The sequence below is a fragment of the Plectropomus leopardus genome, chromosome 20, assembly GCF_008729295.1.
Source record: "Plectropomus leopardus isolate mb chromosome 20, YSFRI_Pleo_2.0, whole genome shotgun sequence".
NCBI classification, from domain to species: Eukaryota; Metazoa; Chordata; class Actinopteri; order Perciformes; family Serranidae; genus Plectropomus; species Plectropomus leopardus.
In genome coordinates, this window is record NC_056482.1 from 3,241,898 (window position 1) to 3,261,439 (window position 19,542).

Here is a 19,542-nt window from a genome sequence, read left to right on the forward strand (position 1 = left end):
CGGAGTTTCTCAGAGTCACAGAAGATGGATATCAGTTTTGTCCATGTGCATCCATTACAGAGAGAGACTCAGACGTTCCCAAAGTCCGGACTCTGGATTGCACAGCAACTCATGTAGGACCCAGCTCACACCTCGTATTAGGAATGCAATAATACAGTGTAATGAAGTGCATCTTTCATATATATATATATATTAAATTGTTAGTTTTCTAGAACATATTGTGTTAAGAAATCGTGATACAGTGATACTGACTCGAGGTAATTCTTTCCCTGTTTGACATTGTTGACCGTTGGCAAGTGTATGACATTTAACTCATCGTGTGTCAGAGTTAGATAACGAGTGTCTGTTCGAAAGTCTTCCTGATGACTATGCACCAGGAAGATGCAATGCATCTGAAATTGGTGCTACATGACCAGAGAAAACAGAGAGAAAAGACGCTTTTGCTCAAGAGACAGAAAACCTGCAATGACCAGAATGCGCTGCGCCGCATTATACCAATAAATGCTCCACACTGGTCGGTGACATTATGCAAACTAGTCCATTTTACACAGTGGCGGCCAGCTAGTTACAAACAATGTTGTATTATAACTAAACGGTAAAGTAAATCATCTTTCAAAAAACATTTGAGGTGAGAAATAGACAACTCAGCAACAGAATCTTGGTTTATATTTAATCAGTGCTGTTTAGTTTTACTGTTTTATCAGTTTGGTCTGAGTTTGAAAGAGTGCAGTAAAATAGGAAAATTTGGAAGTACAGCCTGTAGTTCAAGCAACAGCCCTGAGCCTGCAACATCCAGCAGAACTCCAGTGGTAGGGAAGCATCTCAGCACTGGTTAGATGGAGGGAGGTTTACCACAGTTCATCTACACACACTGCCCTGTTAAAATGCAAATCTGGTTGAAATTGCACGTGTCTCTTTAAGAAAAAACTGCTTTATTGTTCAAAAAGGCAATCATTGCCTAAAATGTTTGGGCCCTGCAGTTTTTAGCAAACGACAGTTAAATAAGAGATGCTTCTGTCTGGGACTATTTTCAGCAGCGGATTAATCCACATTTGGTGCTAGTAGACCAATTCATAGTTGGTTTTATCTGTACATGGAATTTGTTGACTGTAAGAAAAAATATCAGTGTTAAACTTAAAGTCATGTGAAATACAAAATATATACAGTAGAACCCAAGTGGTGAAAAAGGTGCTTTGTGATTACAGTGCTGTGTACTCTATTCAACCTGTAGTAGCTACTTTTTTTCTGTGCGAATATCTGCTTTTTTCAACTTTCCATCCATTAAAGTCATTTTCCAACTTCAGGTCACTTAGGTCAAACACACACAAACACACACACTCAAGATCTTAGAGATTTTACTCACTCACCCAGTGGTGGAGATTTACAGGAATAAATATCCATTTTAGAGGAATTTAAAACTAGAGGGCAGAGAGAAGTGTGTGTGTGTGTGTGTGTGTGTGTGTGTGTGCATGTGTGTGTGTGTGTGTGTGTGTGTGTGTGTGTGTGTGTGTGTGTGTGCAGTACAGACGTTTTTAACGGCAGCTGGCTGAAATGAGCCCTGAAATTGAGTGCACAGAGAGAGAGAGAGAGAGAGAGAGAGAGAGAGAGAGAAAGAGAGAGGGAGAGGCAGTGTGAATGTGAAGCAGAGTGACGCTGAAGCAAGCGACCAAGCTCAGCAGTCTTCTTCTGCATAAATAGAGGTTAAAAAAGAGAAAGATGGTGAGGGAGAGGGAGATATGGAGAATATTTATAGGCAAAATGATAAGGGGAGAAAGAGATTTGGTCTATAGATGCTCTACATATCTGACGTTCTCCTTAATGTATTTATACTGCATTAGTACCGCTATGCAATGGTGTATTTAAGCCCTGCAGTGTAGGCAAAGTTTAACTTGATTTCTTTTCACTTGTACAACAGAAGAGACCCTGCCACCTCTTATTCAGAATACTAACTGCTATCGGTTAGCATTCAGCATGCAATAACAGCATTCAGACAGTAAGACTAAATAGTAAAAACTGTCTTGTGACAGCATATTACAAATCAGCAGCCACCATAAGGTGCAGTTGCTTCGAACAATATCAACAGCATAGAACACCAGCAACAATAGTAGTTAGTTATCAGTCAGCAGTTGCACCAGTAGTAGGTATCAGCAAAAGTTGACCGCAGCGATAGTTCTCAACATCAAGTTACAGTATTTAGAGACAGTGTCCTTGCAGTTGCAATGACATGCAGCAGCAGCAGTGATCAGCACTGGTAATGGCAAGCAGCAGCAGTATTAGCAAATAGCACCAGTAGTAGCAGTTTGCAGTGGGAGTAACAGTTAGCAGCAGTAGTAGCAGTTTGCAGCATTAGTAAGTAGTACCAGTAGTAGCAGGTAGCAGCAGTAGTAACAGTTAGCAGCAGTAGTGTCAGTTAGCAACAGTAGTAGCAGTAGTGATAGTTTGCAGCAGCAGCTGTAAAAGTTATCAGCAGTAGTAGCAGTTAGCAGCAGCTGCAATAGAAGTTTGCCGCAGTGAACAGAAGTAGCAGTTTGCAGCAGTATTGGTCAGCAGCGGCATTAGTAGCAGTTAGCAGCAGTAGCAGTTTGCACTAGTAGCAGTAGTTTGCAGAATTAACAGTAGCAGGATTGAATACCAACAGTCCTTAGTAATTGTAGTAGAGGTTATCAGCAGCATTGTCGATAGCAGCAGTGGACAGAAAAAGTAGGTGTTAACATTAAGGAGAAGCAGTCAGTGGCGGCAGTAACTCCTGGGTTGCATTGCCTGCCACAAAGGCTTGATTAAGTAAGTCAGATGGCTGAGAGGACTATCTATATTTTTATATTATCTTTTATGCTTTGAGGTTGTAGAAATCCTTGTTACAAAAAGGTGCTATTATGTAAGAAGAGGGTTTTTTTTGTACGTGGACAACAAAACGCTATACAATAGTTCAACCAGACTGACAATGAAAGGGCAGAAAGACCGCTCTGAGCAACAGTACAATAATAAAAGAAGTCAGCAGTCACTGATAATACAAATGAACCTTGGAATCAAAATGTGTGCAGATATGATAGGAAAGGTTTCTGCCTCAACGTCAAGTGCACAGTAATGCCTGTAACAAGCTGAATTCAACGGGCAATGTGTTGTTTTAGCAAGGCTCTTATTCAAACAATTGACTGACAAATTACAGTTTCAACCAATTCAATCTAACCACTGAGTTGACTCAAAGCAAAAAGAAGAACTCAATATTTACAGCCAGTTGTACTGAGGACTATCTATTTAGACTGGATAACAAATTCAAAATCTAATTCCAACAGTATTCTCCCTTGTCATGCAACACTGTGGGGACAGCGACTAAATGGAAATTTAGTCATTTAATCATTCTTTTGAGGCCACAACTATACTATTTCAAAAATAAATAATACATTTTTAGTCTGGCTTCTACAGTTTTTATCTCTCTTGAAGTAGAAATTATTGAGGGAACGAAGGAATACATCAATATAATAGCTGATTCCAAACTTTTGAAATGTCTTACATGTGTAAATGTAATTTTAGAACTTAGAAGAACCTTTTTTAAAAAAAAAACAAAACAGAAAGCATTATAGCACGTGAATCTACTTGTTTTTGTGTCTCAATCTAGAGATAATGTGGACATATTTTGATCGTCAGAAGAAATTTAGTACACTGTGTTTTGTCCATTTATGCAGAAGATAAAATTCTCTGGTGCAGTTTTTTTTTTTTTTTTTAATAACAGACACACACAAAAACCCATCTCTTGTTGAAACCTCAGAGCTGAAACCAAACTCCCCTAAAGATCATTCAGGCAGCAGAAACAATATAAATGCAGAACAGCTTGGTGGATGATGGAAAAAACATGGAGGCTTTGTGTGTGTGCATGCGCGTGTGTGTGAGCGTGCATGCAGGTATCATTGGTCGTCGGGCAGGCTGCAGTGTTATTTTCAGCACTTATTCAGATTGTTTTCCAGCTCTTCTTCTGTGGTGTCTGACTCTATTATTTAGCCTACCCGTCTATTTTCGGCAGAGAGTGACGCTTTACTGCTCAGCGCCGACTCGGTTCTTGGGCTGGGTCACCAAGCAGGAACGAATCCGCCCTTCACACCCTAAAATCTCATCTCACAGAGACGAGAGGAGGTGTGTTAACACTCCTCTGTTTCCATCCAGGAGCGTCTTCCTCCACTTCCTCACCTTTCTCCTGTTTTTCTTCATTCATCTCGCCCTGTCTCTCTCTCTTTCCCCCGACCCATCTTCCTCCTGAATCTTCTTTTCGCTCATCTTCTTACATTTTTCTTCTTTTCTGTTTCCTCCTTTTATCATATCATTTATTTTCTTTCTCATCTATGCCTCTTTGTTTTCTTTCTTTCATACTTGCTTTCATACTCCTCCTCTTCTTTATGCCTCAATGCCAGTGATAGCCATGGCGTTCTTGTGAATGCTAAATCACAGCAAAGCTTTAAGGAATTTGATCAATATTGGCAGAACTTTTTACTTGGAGTCAACAAAGAACTGATTACATTTTGGTGATCAAAGGTCAAAGTTAATGCAACCTTATGTCCGTCTCATTTTTTGTGAATGCAGTAGCATTAGTACCTTGAGGCTCCACACTGGCAATAACCATGACCACAGGCATTTCTTTTGGGTTGTCCATCTGTCTGCCCCATTCTTTTGAACCTGATAGCTCAAAATCACCTTGAGATTTTTTTTTTTTTTTAAATTGGACACAAACGTCCACTTGAACTTAACAGTGGTTAGATTTTGTTGGTCAAAGGTCAAGATCAATATGACCCTACATCTTCTTTTTGACATGATATCTCAAGAATACCTTGAGGAAATTTCTTCAAAGTTGACACAAACGTCCACTTAAACTCAAAAACAAACTGATTAGAATGTGGTGGTCAAAGGTCAAGGCCACTTTGGATAAAATGATGAAATGCTGACATTTTTTAACTCTTATCACTGTGATATTGTAATGTTTGTCAAAAACACTTTTCTGGCTACTATTCAGCATCATATCTAAGGAACTGAAGCAAAGACATTTGGTCAGACACTGAATTGGTAACATTGATCTTGAGTTCCCACCTTGAAACTGTGTTGATTGTATACATCTTCCGTACTGCCGGGGGCTAGATGTGTGTGAAGCATTCATTTCACAGACATGGCTGTAAAATCGTAATTGCAACTTCACTGGTACGTGGAGGCACACAACCGCCAGGCGGTAATTCTGGTTTCTTTCTTTATGTTGTCCTCTTTGTCTTTCTCACTCTCTTTGTCCTTTTCCTCTTTATCTTTCTTTTCATCTCATCATAAAGTGCAAAGTGTGTGCGTTCAGTTGAGCTTTATTGACATGTACATACAAACAAAAGCATTTTAAGACTCTGTGGAGAGTTACAACCTTTGACCCCAGGAATAGATTTGATTTTTCTCAGTTTATGATGACGAGGTGAAGGGGAGAAGGAGTTGTGAGGACAGGTGATGGTGTCAGTTTGGTTGTAGATGATCAGTTGGGGCTTTTTATGTTTTATTTATAATGATGTGTTCCCATAATTTCCCCTCATCATTGACTCAGCACTAAAATGTAAGAAAACTCATGAGCTGTAGAATTTTCCTGTCTGTGTGTGTGTGTGTGTGCGTGTGCGTGTGTGTGTGTGTGTGTGTGTGTGTGGCACATTTATTATTGCTGTGTTCAGCCTCAGGGACTGTTCTCTACAGCAGTATAATTGGTGGCAACTTAAAAGCAAAAACTGCTGTTACTCTGCCGATCACACATACACTCTCCGAGGGAACTCCTGGCCTTTCTCAAGCTGCGTCCTCCTCGATACTTGTGTTCCTGTGTGAACTGTAGTCAATAAAGACCCAAGTATTACTGTTGCAATTCAAAATCCTTGTTCAGCTAATAATAGTACAACTACCTGGAATTGTTTATATTGGGCACATTTTATTGAGGACAGAATCTTTGGCAACTTGAAAATTACATTTTATGTATTGCATTGGCCATTTAAAGGTTTTTACATGGTTAAAAATGACTGGAGTTATTACAGTTAGTCAAAAACAACCTCCAAGAATTAAGAATTTTGAGGCAGAAACAACCTTTCAGTAACAAGATAGCAGCTGCAATCACTTTTTGGCAAGTTAAAAATTGCATTTTATTTGTTGCATTGGTCTTTTAAAAGTATTGCCTCAGATTAAAAGGGACTGAGTGGGCTATATAATCTGTCAAATATATTCACTCTAGATGAAATGCAGTCATTTTGAGGCAGAAACAACCTTTCTGTGTCAAGATAACAGCTGCAATCACTTTTTGGCAAGTTGAAAATGGCATTTTATTTGTTGCATTGGTCGTTTAAAGGTATTTAAACAGGTAAAAGAGGACTGGGTGAGCTACAGTCTGTCAAATATATTCACTATGAATAATATCAGGTAGATTATTAGGCAGAAACAACATTTCAGTGACAAGATAGCAGCTGCAATCAATTTTTTTGCAAGTTGAAAATTGCATTTTATGCATTGTATTAAAGGTATTTACACAGGTAGAAATGACTGGAGCAATTACAATTAGTCAAATACAGTCCCCAAGAATTAAATCCGGTCATTTTGAGGCAGAAATAACCTTTCAGTAACAAAATAGCAGCTGCAATCACTTTTTGGCAAGTTGAAGATTGCATTTTATTTGTTGCACTGGTCTTTTAAAGGTATTTACAGATGTACAAAGGGACCTGTCAAGTGGATCTGAAAGCTGTTTGATTTCATACAGCCTGTAAGTTACACATACAGACAGAAGTGTTGGCATGTAATGTGGCGTTCGCTGTGGGCAACGTGTGATCCACCCAGAATAACTTATGCAATAACATAACTGATACGACCATCAATAGCGGTATATATGGTATATATAAACAGACTTGTATGTCTTTCATCAATCAGCCAATCAGTGCTCCTGACTTCCAGGTATAACGGCATTGATAGTTTCCGGGTCACAACAGGAAAAACAATGTAAAATTGAGAAACTAATTTCCACACACTTATTTTAATTCTCAGTTTCCATTTATATGTACATCAAAGAAAATCAGATAACAGATTTTTTGTCGGATCGTTTTTGTCATTTTCTATTTGTTACAGCTTGTTACCAATTTTGGTTTTCTCATTTCAAAATGAAAATTCATTGGCCGCCAAGTACACGGACCATAGAGCAACAGAGAGTCTGTAATGCAAGCCATTCTAAATCCATTAAAAGGCTTTAAAAAGAGGTTAAAGAACCAAAAAATCTATTCTAAAAGATACTATGAGCCTGAAGAATATCACCAAAACTGGGGTAATACGCTCTCATCCTTGTTTTGGTTAAGTCTTGTGGCAAAAGTTGACATTTCTCAATTAACTGTTTCAGAAGGCCAGTAAAAAAAAAACCATTGCAATAATCTTACTGATTTGAAATGACAGCATGACAGCAAGTTTTCTCAGCATCTAATAGGATAGGAACGAGCTTACATGTCTAGATCTCACCACACTTCAGTGGAAATTGTTTGATATATGATATTTGATTTATTCTTTTTGGTAACACACTATACAGAGATGGAAAAACGTATCCAGATTCAGCTGCTGGAATACGCCAGGGGATCCATGTTTCAGGTGTACAGATTTGTCAGTAGTTTAATATTGAATGATGTTGTCCCAGGTGCAAATCGTGCATTCTTGCAAGGTTGGACTCTTGAGTTTCCAAGTTGGAACTGATAAAAAAGATTCATACTTGTATTAAATATTAAGAATGGCCTACGCTTTTCCGACTGTTTCACTTCTCTCTAAAGGCTTTTCGAAGCTGTGCTCTTATTGATTGCATGCACCATCAGTTGCATCTGTCAAAGCAGTTCTTAAAAGACAATGAAGCAAAGAATGCAGGCAGGGACTAAACAAAGGAAAGAAGAAAAGGAACTGTTCAGTGTGGGTGTAAAAAACTCAAGTGGCAGGAAAATAAACCTTTAGAAACAAGAGTATTTATACCATTCAACAACACTCGAGCACCACATCAATGTTTTGCCATTGGTCAAATTGAATGTCAATCCCGAGACCTTTTTTAGTCAAAGTACACAGCTGGAGAACAAGAAGTCTGTAGATTTGAGATTTGAGCCTTCAAAACACTGAATACAAAGTTGTGATGTTTCAGATACTGGAATTAAGGCATATTCTTGTTAAAAAAATGTAAAGCGGTGATTGATACAGATATCCAAGTTTCACATGATCCTATATAAGAAAAGAAATCAACAACACAACTGTTGTAAACTGTACAAAGCAAGCATAAAAGTGATTTAAGTATTAATCAGCATGGAGGTTAGAGACTGTCATTTTTCATTTTGTTCCATTTTCATTCATATTTTTGTTACATCAGTATTTTAAGTACTAGAAAAAAATCTACATATTTAGAAAAACATTTTCATATTGATCAAAGCACAACACTTTATCACTGTTCTTTGACACTCTGACCTGGAGCTGCCAGTTTACATATTGTATAGTTTAGAGATGTGATGTGTAGTTCAGACAAATGAAAAATTGATGCGGTTCAAAGATGTGCCAGTGACCCTATCATAATAATTTGGATGTGACAAATAGATCAGGAAAACATATTCTTATGCAATGGATTCTATAATAATTTATGAAAAGTAATGCACTCGGTTCATATGGTATCTTACAAATTAGTGCCTCAACTGGTTAGGTTAGTTTCAGGAAAATTATCAAAACTGGCCATTGTCACTTTAGGTACTTCACATAACGTGATGACGCACAATTACATGATAACATGACATTATGTATATAGGAAACTTAAAAATAAATCAAGGCTGACTTCTTGTTTCACATGGGACAACAACAATAGGTGCGTTTCCATTGACCCTCAAGTTGCACAAATTTAAATTGGGAATATAAAATTCGCCTAATGGAAACATGTCAATTTCTAAAAACCTCAATTATTGCAAAAAAGTTTCGAAAGGTAGTATTTCAGGTAATTCAAAAAAGCCATACTTCACAAAACTGCAATGGAAACCCTTTTTTGGCTTTTTGTAGGTCACATGATGCTATGGCTATGTGCTTGTCAGTAGGAACTGGCTCCCTCGAGCATGATGCAGCAGGCGCTACAAGAGCTATTATTGCATCACATAACTCTTCAAAAGTTGAACAGATCATCTGGAAGTTTTGAATCCACATTCCTCTGTGAAATTGTGGACTATCACCTCCCAGAAATCCCTCATACATGGACGCTCCCACATAAAAGGGGTTTGCCTTTCCATTATCACTCGCATAACACGCCTGCTTCGCCTTTGATTGGAAATAATGACAGTTTGTGCTGTGGCTGGACAGCCTGCATTTCATAGATTAGATGATCGCAACCTCTTGTAACTGAATAAAATGGATTATATATGAATCATAGTGCATTACTTATCATAGGTTTAAGTAAGAACAACAACTTGATCCTGAACAACACGTTAGTACAGGTTTGGCATTTGCATGGCACAGTCTTGATAAAATGATCCACCCAACAAGTCAAAAGGTCACCTAACTCCATTTCATCTAGTTATGTTAAGCTGTCAAAAAGCTAAGCCCTTCCTCTGCAAAGGAGAAATAAGTTGAGCCCATCGGGAGACTCTCAAGGAGCCTATACAACATGCAAGACGATGGTCATTGTGGAAGTCGAGCTTGTACTAGTTCCTCTCCAAAGATTCTGATTACCTTTTACAATAAAGGTCTGGTTCACACCATCCAAAATAGTAAAAAATTGCAGCAAAATCAGTTAATTTAATTTGCACCCACGGACTAAGTGCTGTGTTGACAGTGCTGACCTTTGAGGGAACGAAGAGTCCATAGTAAAGGGAGCTACCATAGCTTGTTAGCTGTGTTGCACCATCCACTTTTATTTGAATAGAAACTTCTCCAATATAGAGGAATAGTTTGAATGTTGTGAAACTCGAGTGGGTGATACAAATATGTATTTTGAAAAGGTTTTGTAAACATATTTTCCAAAAGCAACCAGGCTTATGACTTTGATAATTGAGGTCATATTATTCCAACCGATAGAAGCTTGCCAGCTCAGAAAACTTTACCTCCCACTTGGATGATCTTTATTAAATTAGATTATTCGGACTGTCCTGAATACTTGTTTGGGACATCAAAGCATTGTTAAGAAATGTTCAGGATTAATCAAAGTTTTGAAGGGTTGTGGTGTTAGAGTCGAGAGGACATGTTTTGTAAACATCAGTTTTTTTCGTTATATCTAAAATGACCTGAAAATTAGCCATTTTGTTCGCATGCAGGTTGCAGCAACATTAGTCATAACAGCTAGAAACAAAAATACTTTGTCAAAGAGCTAAGCTATTACTTAAAGTTTTCAGGTAATTTGCAGAGCTTGTAGATTTAAATTTTTGGGGTTCATCGTTGTGAATTTTAAAACTATTCCAGACTAATTTATATGGAACTTTTAGACATCTTGTGAGCTCGACTGTAAAACTGACCAAAACTCATGGTGCTGTACCCAAATATTTAGCTGTCTGTGTATTAGCTAATTGGGTATGTATTCAGTTTTCAGGCTTTCGGATATTTTTTTTTTCCTCATGGAGGATGGAATTTAATTTCAGTGTTTGTAATCCTGCTGCCGTGCCTGCCACACACACAACGACAGGAATGATCATTTTACCCAACGGTTATTAACAGGTTTATTGACTGAGTCAAGCCATTTATGTATCGGTGTGTCCAGCACCGGAGCGCAAACATGTAAGCAACCCCGCAGCCCACTACGACCGGAGTGCTGTTCTGCAGCACAGAGCAGGAGAATTTAAATATCTTCCATAATTAGGACTTCCCATTTCAGACGCACATTGACATTTAAGTGACAAATTTAGAACACTGAACACAGATTATTGTATTGCGAGAACTGTCATAGTTTTTTTTTTTTTTTTTTTTTTTTTTTAACTTTATCTACAAACTATAAAGAGTCCCAACCTCTGACAAGCAGTCAGAGGCCCATAGAGCTGAAGCTCTGTTGAGCAAGGTGTCTCTCGTCCATACAGTGCATGGTGTCTCCCCACCTGACAGTGAAGCCGTAAAGTGCAGGGTCTCTCCCTCACTCACCTGACAGTGAAGCTCTTGGGAGCAGGGTGACACCACTGTGTCTGTCATCCCCTCCCAACTCCCGCCGACCAAAGCTCAGATTATTCGCTGTTGATTAATTGCAAAGCTCTGCAGCTCAGAAAATAGTACTTGGGACAACCCTTAGAAACTCAGAACTGTGAATAAGCCTAATTAGTGCTAGCATGTTCTCGCTGGCCAGTGTGTTAGCAGTTAGTTCACTAGCTACCACAATTTACCACCTGGTCTTGCAAGTAGTCCTAACATCAACAAGCTTCAAGGACCATATATTTCGTGAGGATCTCAGCTTTGTCCATCTGTCATGTGAACTTGCATGTTCTAGCCTAATAGTCCCTTATGAGTCTCCAGAAGTGATGCTGCTGTACATTCTTGTTTACAAGTCAGCCAGCTAAACCTACATATAAGAGTCAATCCTGCAGACCTAAGATTTGTTGATAAACACCAGACAAAAAAAGAAAGGCCTTTGATCTGACATCATATCTAGATACAGATGGATGGTTAATGTTAGTTCAAGGGTTCGGCAGTTGTAGCCCATGTGTCTCTCATGATTGTCTTGTAACATATTTAGGAATTAACACTCAACCTCAGGATGTTGATTAGACTGTGTTATAAGTGTTCATATAAATCCACTATAAAAGTAGTTTTTCCAAAAGCTCATACATCAACATCTCAAAAGAACAAAAACCTAATTTTTAAGTACATCTTCTTGAGTGTGTGAATTAATCCAGCAAGGCTGAGCTGTCAGTCATTAATCAGATGGCCACATTATTCTCAGCTATGATTAAATGAGAGGAGGAACTCGTCTTTACATTCAGATGATTGATATCTGTTGATTGATGACTAGAGTCTTCAGATGCTCTGCCGCTTTTTCTTCTTGCCTGTGATCTTCTTTACCACTCTTCTTCCTCCTTTTCTTCCTTCTTGTCTCTTCCACGTCTTTTCCGTTCGTTATCTGCTCATCTCATTTCTCATCTGCTCCTTTTGTTTTTTCGTTGCAATGCCTCCTGCACCTCCCCTCCACCTCCCCCATGGTTGTCCCTGCTTCTCCTCCCTTCCCTCTCTTCCCCTCCCTCCCTCTCCCCCTGGATGAACTGTTAACAGAGGCCACGCCCAATCAGTATAGACCCACCCACACACCTGCTCCTCCTCCTCGCCCTCCTCCTGCTCCTTCTGGCACCCCCTTGACTTACTCCTCCTCCTCTGATCCCCCACCAGTGTCCCCCAGCCCAGGCGTTGCCCTCCCCTCTGCCCCCCGCGACCTGGTCCCTGTCCTAGTGTCCAGCCGATTTGTCCGACTCAGCTGGCGCCCCCCTGAGGAGACCGGAGGAGCTGTGCAGACCTATGGCATTTATTACTCCCAGGACGGAGTCGAGAGGTAAGATGGAATTATTTAATTTCATTTTTAAAATTTTTGTTCTCCATTTGGTCAGACATATATTCTGACGCTAAGGCAGTGGTGTCCAACCTGGAGGTTGGTACAACAAATCTTTGACTTTTTCAGACTTTGAATGCTTGCGTTTTTCTACTGAATGAGGTATTTGGTCTTTTGCCAAAGTATTCAGCAATCTGAAGTTTTGAAGGGTTGGTGGTGCAACACTGTGGTTGACTTGTGGTTAGGTAAAGCACAAAAGCCACTTGGTTTTTGATGGTTCGTAGAAGATCATGTTTTGAATTGAAATACCCTGTTTTAGGGGCACTTTTCCACTTAGGAACACAGCAAAAGCATTCCCATATGGTGGCTAAAAAAAGCCAAGAAATTAGAAATTACTCACTAAAAACCAACCAGTTCTGTTCTTTGTTGGTCTTGGACAATGGTCTGCTGTGATCTTTGGTAGGGCTGCCCCCTAAAAGTTGGAGATTCAAGTCATCAACTGGAGACCTCATTTGATTGAGATTCATGCGGCCTTTTTTTTGTTTTGGCTAGTCAGTGTGTTGTGCGGTGTACTTCTGGGGGTGTTTTGGTGCCTAGATTTTGCTGCTAAGTGAGTATTGTTGCAAACATTATGCAGTGGCAAAGAGGAGAAAGAGAGGCTTTGCCCATACAGTTACAACACTCAACTATAAGTCATGAAAAGGTTAAAAATGCTCACGTATCTGATTTTTGTGGTGGCCCTGAAGGCCAATAGTAATAAATATTTCAAAAGCGCAAAATATATTTCACAAAACACAAATACATTTCACAGAACACAAATACATTTCACAAAACACAAATACATTTCACAGAAACAAAAATAAATTTCACAAAACAAATAAATTTCACAGAACAAAAATACATTTTACAGAACACAGATACATTTCACAAAACACAAAAACATTTCACAGATCACAAAATACATTTCACGAAACCAGAAAGGGTGGGACCATGGTACTCGTGAGACCGTCATGAAAATGCTCCGGCAGCTGAATCCATGCCGGACCCTGTTGCGGGAACATTGCAGGTTTATCTGTCGCACTTACCATTCAATGAGTCCGAACTACCTGTGTCATGTAGACGGGTATGACAAATTAAAACCTTTTGGATTTGCCGTATCTGGTTGTATAGACGGGCTCTCCCACAGAATAATGTGGCTCAAATGTGGACCAAAAAAACAACAACCCCGAAGTGATAAAAAACAACTTTATTGACTGCATCAGAAGTGTAGGTGTGGCTCCCATGAGACTCTGCACAGACTGTGGGACCGAGAACGGGGCTATGGCAGCTGTACAGTCCAGTCTTCGCCATCATCATAGCGATTATCATGCTAGTGCCAGAAGCCATTTGTTTAGGTCCTCAATGAGTAATCAACGTATCAAGTCTTGGTGGTCACTTTTCAGAAAACAGAGGTTTGTTTTTTCCCAAATGTTTTGCTTAAAATATAAGTCAGCTATCCCTTATAGCATAACCAGTGAGCTGCTGTCTGAAGTTTACTGTATGAAGATTTCACTAATTAAGTTTTACTTTAACAATGCACCAAAAATGCCTATTTTAAAGAGAGGCAAACAAGAAACCTGAGAGTCTAAACAATGTTGTACTTTGTAATTGGCATATCAAACGTAAATGCGTTATCTTACACATTTTAGCTTCACGTTTTAAGTATTTTGTGTTGACACCACAAACACCATTTTTTCCCCAGGGGATCAACAGACATCCTGACATATATGAAATGTAAATACTTATGCAAAGTGTTAGTAGCTTACATACTTGTGTGTATTAAAGTTTAATAACCGCTTTGTTCGCGCTGTAAACACATACTCCGGAAATTACGTTCGAGAATGGCGCAAGTTTGTCCAATCAGAGACAAGTACCATGGTCTTACCCTTTCCGGTTTCGTGAAATATATTTTATGTTTTGTGAAATGTTTTTGTGTTTTGCCAAATGTATTTGTGTTTTGTTATTTTGTTTTGTGAAAGGTTTTTATGTTTTGTGAAATGTATTTGTGTTTTGTGAAATGTATTTGTGTTTTATGAAACGTATTTGTGTTTTGTGAAACATATTTTGGGCTTTTGGAATATTTGTTGCTATTGGCCTTCAGGGCCACCGTAGATTTTGCTTCAGCCAACCTTTAACACTTTTGTTAAAAATCTTAATATCTTGTGTTTACTTTATTTCGGTCAGCTGTGTGTTCCACATTTTAGAGTCTTTTATAGAAAATGCTGACTGCCCTGTCTCACTGCGATTTTACAATTGCTATTTCTGCTCCTGGTGCTCCTACCACTATTTTTCCTGCCGATAAATTTGCATAAAATATCGGGAGCCAAATTTTGAAGGCATTAAAAAAAATCAGTTTTAGGGATGAAAAGTTCAGAAAATTATCAAATCTGAGCAAACTGTACTGCTTCAATATGTAACAGTGATACCATCTCATGTTTTTTTAGCCATAATTTTTCACACTTGGTTATACAAAGATGCAACAGGCTTAATTATAGTCAAAGGGGCTCCACACTGTACACACAATAGGAGACGTGAAAAAATCATTGCATGCATGTACTATGTTTTCATGGTTTGCAGAAACTTACAGTTTTCTTCTGGTGAGTGAGCTGCATTCTGAGGGGGACATGAATGTATGTACCATAAATTCATGGTAATCTATCCAAGAGATAATCTAACAATAAGCTGGTTTCCATTACAGATTTGCACAAACATTTAGTAGGCACGTATAAGGGATTTCTGGGAGGTGATAGTCCATGATTTCACAGAGGAATTGTGGATTCAAAACTTCTGGATGATCTGATTAACTTTTAAAGAGTTATGCGACGCAACAACACCTCTTGTAGCTCCTGCTGCATCATGAGTGAGCCAGTTCCTACTGACAAGCACATCCATACCATCATGTGACCTAGAAAAGACAAAAAAGTGTTTTTATTGCAGTTTTGCAAACTATGGCCTTTTCAAATCACCTAAAATACCACCTCATGTAAGCGAAAAAACTTTTTTGCGACAAATGGGAAATTTTTTGAAACCGACATGTTTCCATCAGGTGTATTTTATACTGACAATTCAAATTTTTGCAAATTGAGGGTTAATGGAAATCCGCCTACTGTGAACCTTACGGTAGAACTAGAGGAAAATTCAGGGGATAACCAAAGTCATTAGGACTCATCCTCAGAGGACCATGAATGTCTGGCCCAAATTTCATGACAATCCGTTCAGTAATTGCTGAAATATTCCAATTTAGACCAGACTATCCTTAGAGTCTCACTCCTAACATGACATGGACTTGAAGGTGCGTGAACCACAACACTGTCTAACAGGAAGCCCTGTGCTGTTGACTCATAAAGGTACAAAGGACACACTAACAGTAAGTTCAAGACAGCACTTTTCCCCTTTGATCACACAGCTCTGCTGCACACAGTGGCTCTGAACATTTAGTGGAAAAAGCTCTCGGTGACATGTTGGCGAGTCCCCCGCTGATGTTAAATGGTAACCTCTGACAGTCAGGGCTCCAGCTGAAGGCTTCCACACCCAGGCTTTTAAGCTTTGTTACCTTAGGGACTAACCAGCCCGCAGTGTTTTAGGGCTCTGAACGCTACGCTGGACAAAAGAGCCACTGAAGTTTCATCATGAAACGATTCGACAGAGAGATTCTGTCAGTCCTAATGACTCAGAGAGGGAACAGAGGCCGAGGTTTTGTCAGTTGTAATGACTTAGAGAAAAATACAGAGATTTTTCAGCGCTAATAACTCGCAGAAAACGAGAGGGGAGGGAGGTAGGGAGAGAGAGACGTAGAGGGAAAACAATGAAAGATTATAGGAGAAAGGGAGATGGCAGGATGGCAGAGTGGGGATGAATTTTTTTGTCAGTTGTAATGACTTCCGGGAAATATATTGAAAATAAAATGGAGAATTAGTGAGAGAGATCAAGAGAGAAAAATGGAAAAAGAAGGGAAGCAGAAAGAATTACGTGGACGAAAAGATGAGTTTTGACTTCCTATTTAGAGGCTTTTGGCAGAGTCCCTACATGGCGTAGCTTGGCAAGTCACATTGCTTATTATTGTTTTCAGAATATGTTAGCGTACTCATACTGCCATCATTTTGCGTGTCAGTGGTACTTTACCTCGTCTAGGCCTGTTTTTATGGGAAATGATTTATGTAATTTTAAATGATTTGGAATTTAGCATATAAAAACATATCACTGAATGGAGCAGAACACACACAAGGTTGGCTTGTATTTTAGTCGCTTCAAGGTTGATTTTCTCTGATCTTCACCTGAAACAGGGTCAGCCAATCACAAGGAGCGATTTCACACATGGCAACAGCTACATGGCAACCAGCAGTAATAGCAATAGCCTTATTGTTAGTGATAAAGTGTGTATAAACCGCACCAGATACTGGCACTCTGGATCCAGTTAGCAGTCAAATGAAAACACGTGTTCTTATAGACAGATGCTGACACTCTACAAAGGTGCACAGGTGCTACACAGGTGTACATGTCGCCTACCGCCTGACAGTAGAGTAGTTCAAACATATTAACATAAAACCTGGAACAGCTGTTGGTTTGCATCAGACTCGGCCTCTGCGGATTTTAATGACTGTAGATAAAACTCCTCTCAGCAGGCCAAGACACCAGAGCCCTCTGACAGTGGCTGCTCGCTTCTCTATCATATTATTATCTATCCATATTTGACAGATCTGCGGCTCAAAATTTACATCCAGCACCAACGCAGGAAGTAGTGTGTCCAAAATGTTGGCACAAAGTGAAGGTGTGGTGGTCGAGACATCGGATAGGCAAGTGGTATTTCTGCCCTTTCTTGCAGTGTAAATCAGAGTTTCCATCCTGTTAAAACTAACTTTATAGCATATCGACAATCTATCCTTAACCTTAACTGTACTGTAGTGTCCATCTGGAGATAACATGAAAAAAACACAAAAAAAGCACTGGCATTGATTGTAAAATAAGGTTAATGGCCACCAGTTCTGTGATAGTGCAACATATCCTCATAGAATGGATCATATGATATCCTACAAAAATGCACACACAATAGTCGGTATCCTACAAATAAGCACCCTATGATTGACGTTACATCGTTAATGTTAAGTTAAGTAACTAACGTACAGTTAAGGTGGTCAGGTTAACCCATTGAATCTCATCTGTCAGAGTAGTGACCCCCAAAAAATTCCGCAATTAAAATGACTGTGGTTTGGTTTAGGAAAAGAAACATGGCGAGGACACACTTGATATGACTCAAAGTTCAGTTAAAGCTCTCACAGTTATAAACACTCGTCTCCTGGGGAAAGACACGGGAGAATCTATGAATTTGTGACCCATCCATCACCCCAGCCTGCTGACCTATAAGACCGGTTGGGACCACTTCCTTGTTTTCCCTTGTAATGTAATCAGAATACATATATACATATACATATATATATATATATATTTTCCACACACTCACACACACACACACAGGTATATATATCGTCATGCAGCTCCTGTTGTTTTTGTATTTACATATGGGTAAACATCATTCATGATTATGTCTCTGATCATGCTTCATCACCAACCCGCTTGCTAGAAGTAAATGTCAGTATCAAACCACAGATATGATAAATTTGTATGTTTCACATATTAAAGATGTTGACACTTTACAATTCTTCCCGTTTCAATTTTCAATTTCATGTTTTGACAAAACTGTGGTTAATGTGTGGTTAGGTTTAGGCCCAGAAACCACTTGGTTATAGTGAGGAAAAGATAATGTTTTGGCTTAAAATGCCTGTATTTGTCACTACAAACATGGCTGGAAATGTCACTGGTCTCAAACAGTGCACTGTTAATTATTTCCAGGATTTTAAAGGATGTAACTTTAATATTTCAGTAGATGACTGTAAAAATAATACAGTGATGAAGATACATTTTTGCTAGTTGCATTTCTTTGCAGTAAGTTTCTGTATCTTTTTACAGTCATTCATTGTGAACTATTACATCCCGTGAATCCTGAGGATAATCAAAGCGTCTTTGTACACTCACTGTGAATTATGTCTAGGGTTTTACATGATGCAACGGTAATACTTAACAATAATTTACTGTAAACGTGATGCAGTCATTCAGAAAATGTTGTGATTATTTCCAGAATTTTACAGTATGTAACTGTGATATTTCACAATAACCTTATTGTAAAAAAACCTCCCCTCCTCTTCTTGATGACAAACTGAGCTCATATACATGTCAGCTGAACTACTTCACTTAAGAAATGATGATATGATATCAAATGCACAAATGTAACGTAACACTGGTTATGCTGTGGTTGTGTGTTTTATTCTGCAGACCTGGGTTTCCTAGAGGATTCCTTGTTGCCACTGCAGTGGTCTGGAAGCTGTCGACTAAATCTTAGCCTCATTTCTTTTAGGCTATAGCCTTTTGTTGATGTTCATGTGTAATCAGTCACAATTGAGGATAAATGTGTTAATGCTGCTGTCGTATCATAAGGACATCATAAATAGCGAGGTAGAAACTGAAGGAGGTGAGAGAGATTCTGCTCACTCTGTTCTCAAACAGAAAAATAAGGGGGAAAAAAACACCAAGAAAATGAGGAGTTGAACATAGAAGCAGAGACAGATCTGTCTCCCTCTGTCTGGATTATTTGTTTTGGAGCAGACTGAATGACCTCAGACTGTGGCCTCAGAAGGGCAAAGAGGACTCACACTGTGTGACGGACACGGACCTGCTGGTTAACTCTACACCCAGCTCGGCCTCTCTGCCTTTTTACTCAGCAGCTCAGAAGAAAATATGGATTCAGAAACCCTGAGAACTCCTCTCACCTCTTGTATTTTCCTTAACCTCTGTGTCTCTCTGCGGCTGCTGCTGGTGCTGATGAAGATGATGATATTGGACGATATGTTGCTCTGACAGTTTGTCTGTCCAACACATTGGTCTACAGACAGATATTTTGACCTAGACTGGCATGACATATACAGTCTACAGAGGATTAACCTCTGAACACGATGTCCCTGAAA

The 19,542-nt window shown here is 39.1% G+C and overlaps 1 protein-coding gene across 1 annotated transcript in view; it reads left to right on the forward strand.

The window, feature by feature from the left end:
* dcc (DCC netrin 1 receptor) overlaps positions 1–19,542 on the forward strand; it is a 239,664-nt gene that overhangs the window by 88,582 nt on the left and 131,540 nt on the right. Inside the window, exon 7 of the mRNA XM_042509652.1 lies at positions 12,331–12,490. Within this exon, the coding sequence (XP_042365586.1) occupies positions 12,331–12,490 (160 nt within the window). The remainder of the gene's footprint in view (positions 1–12,330; positions 12,491–19,542) is intronic.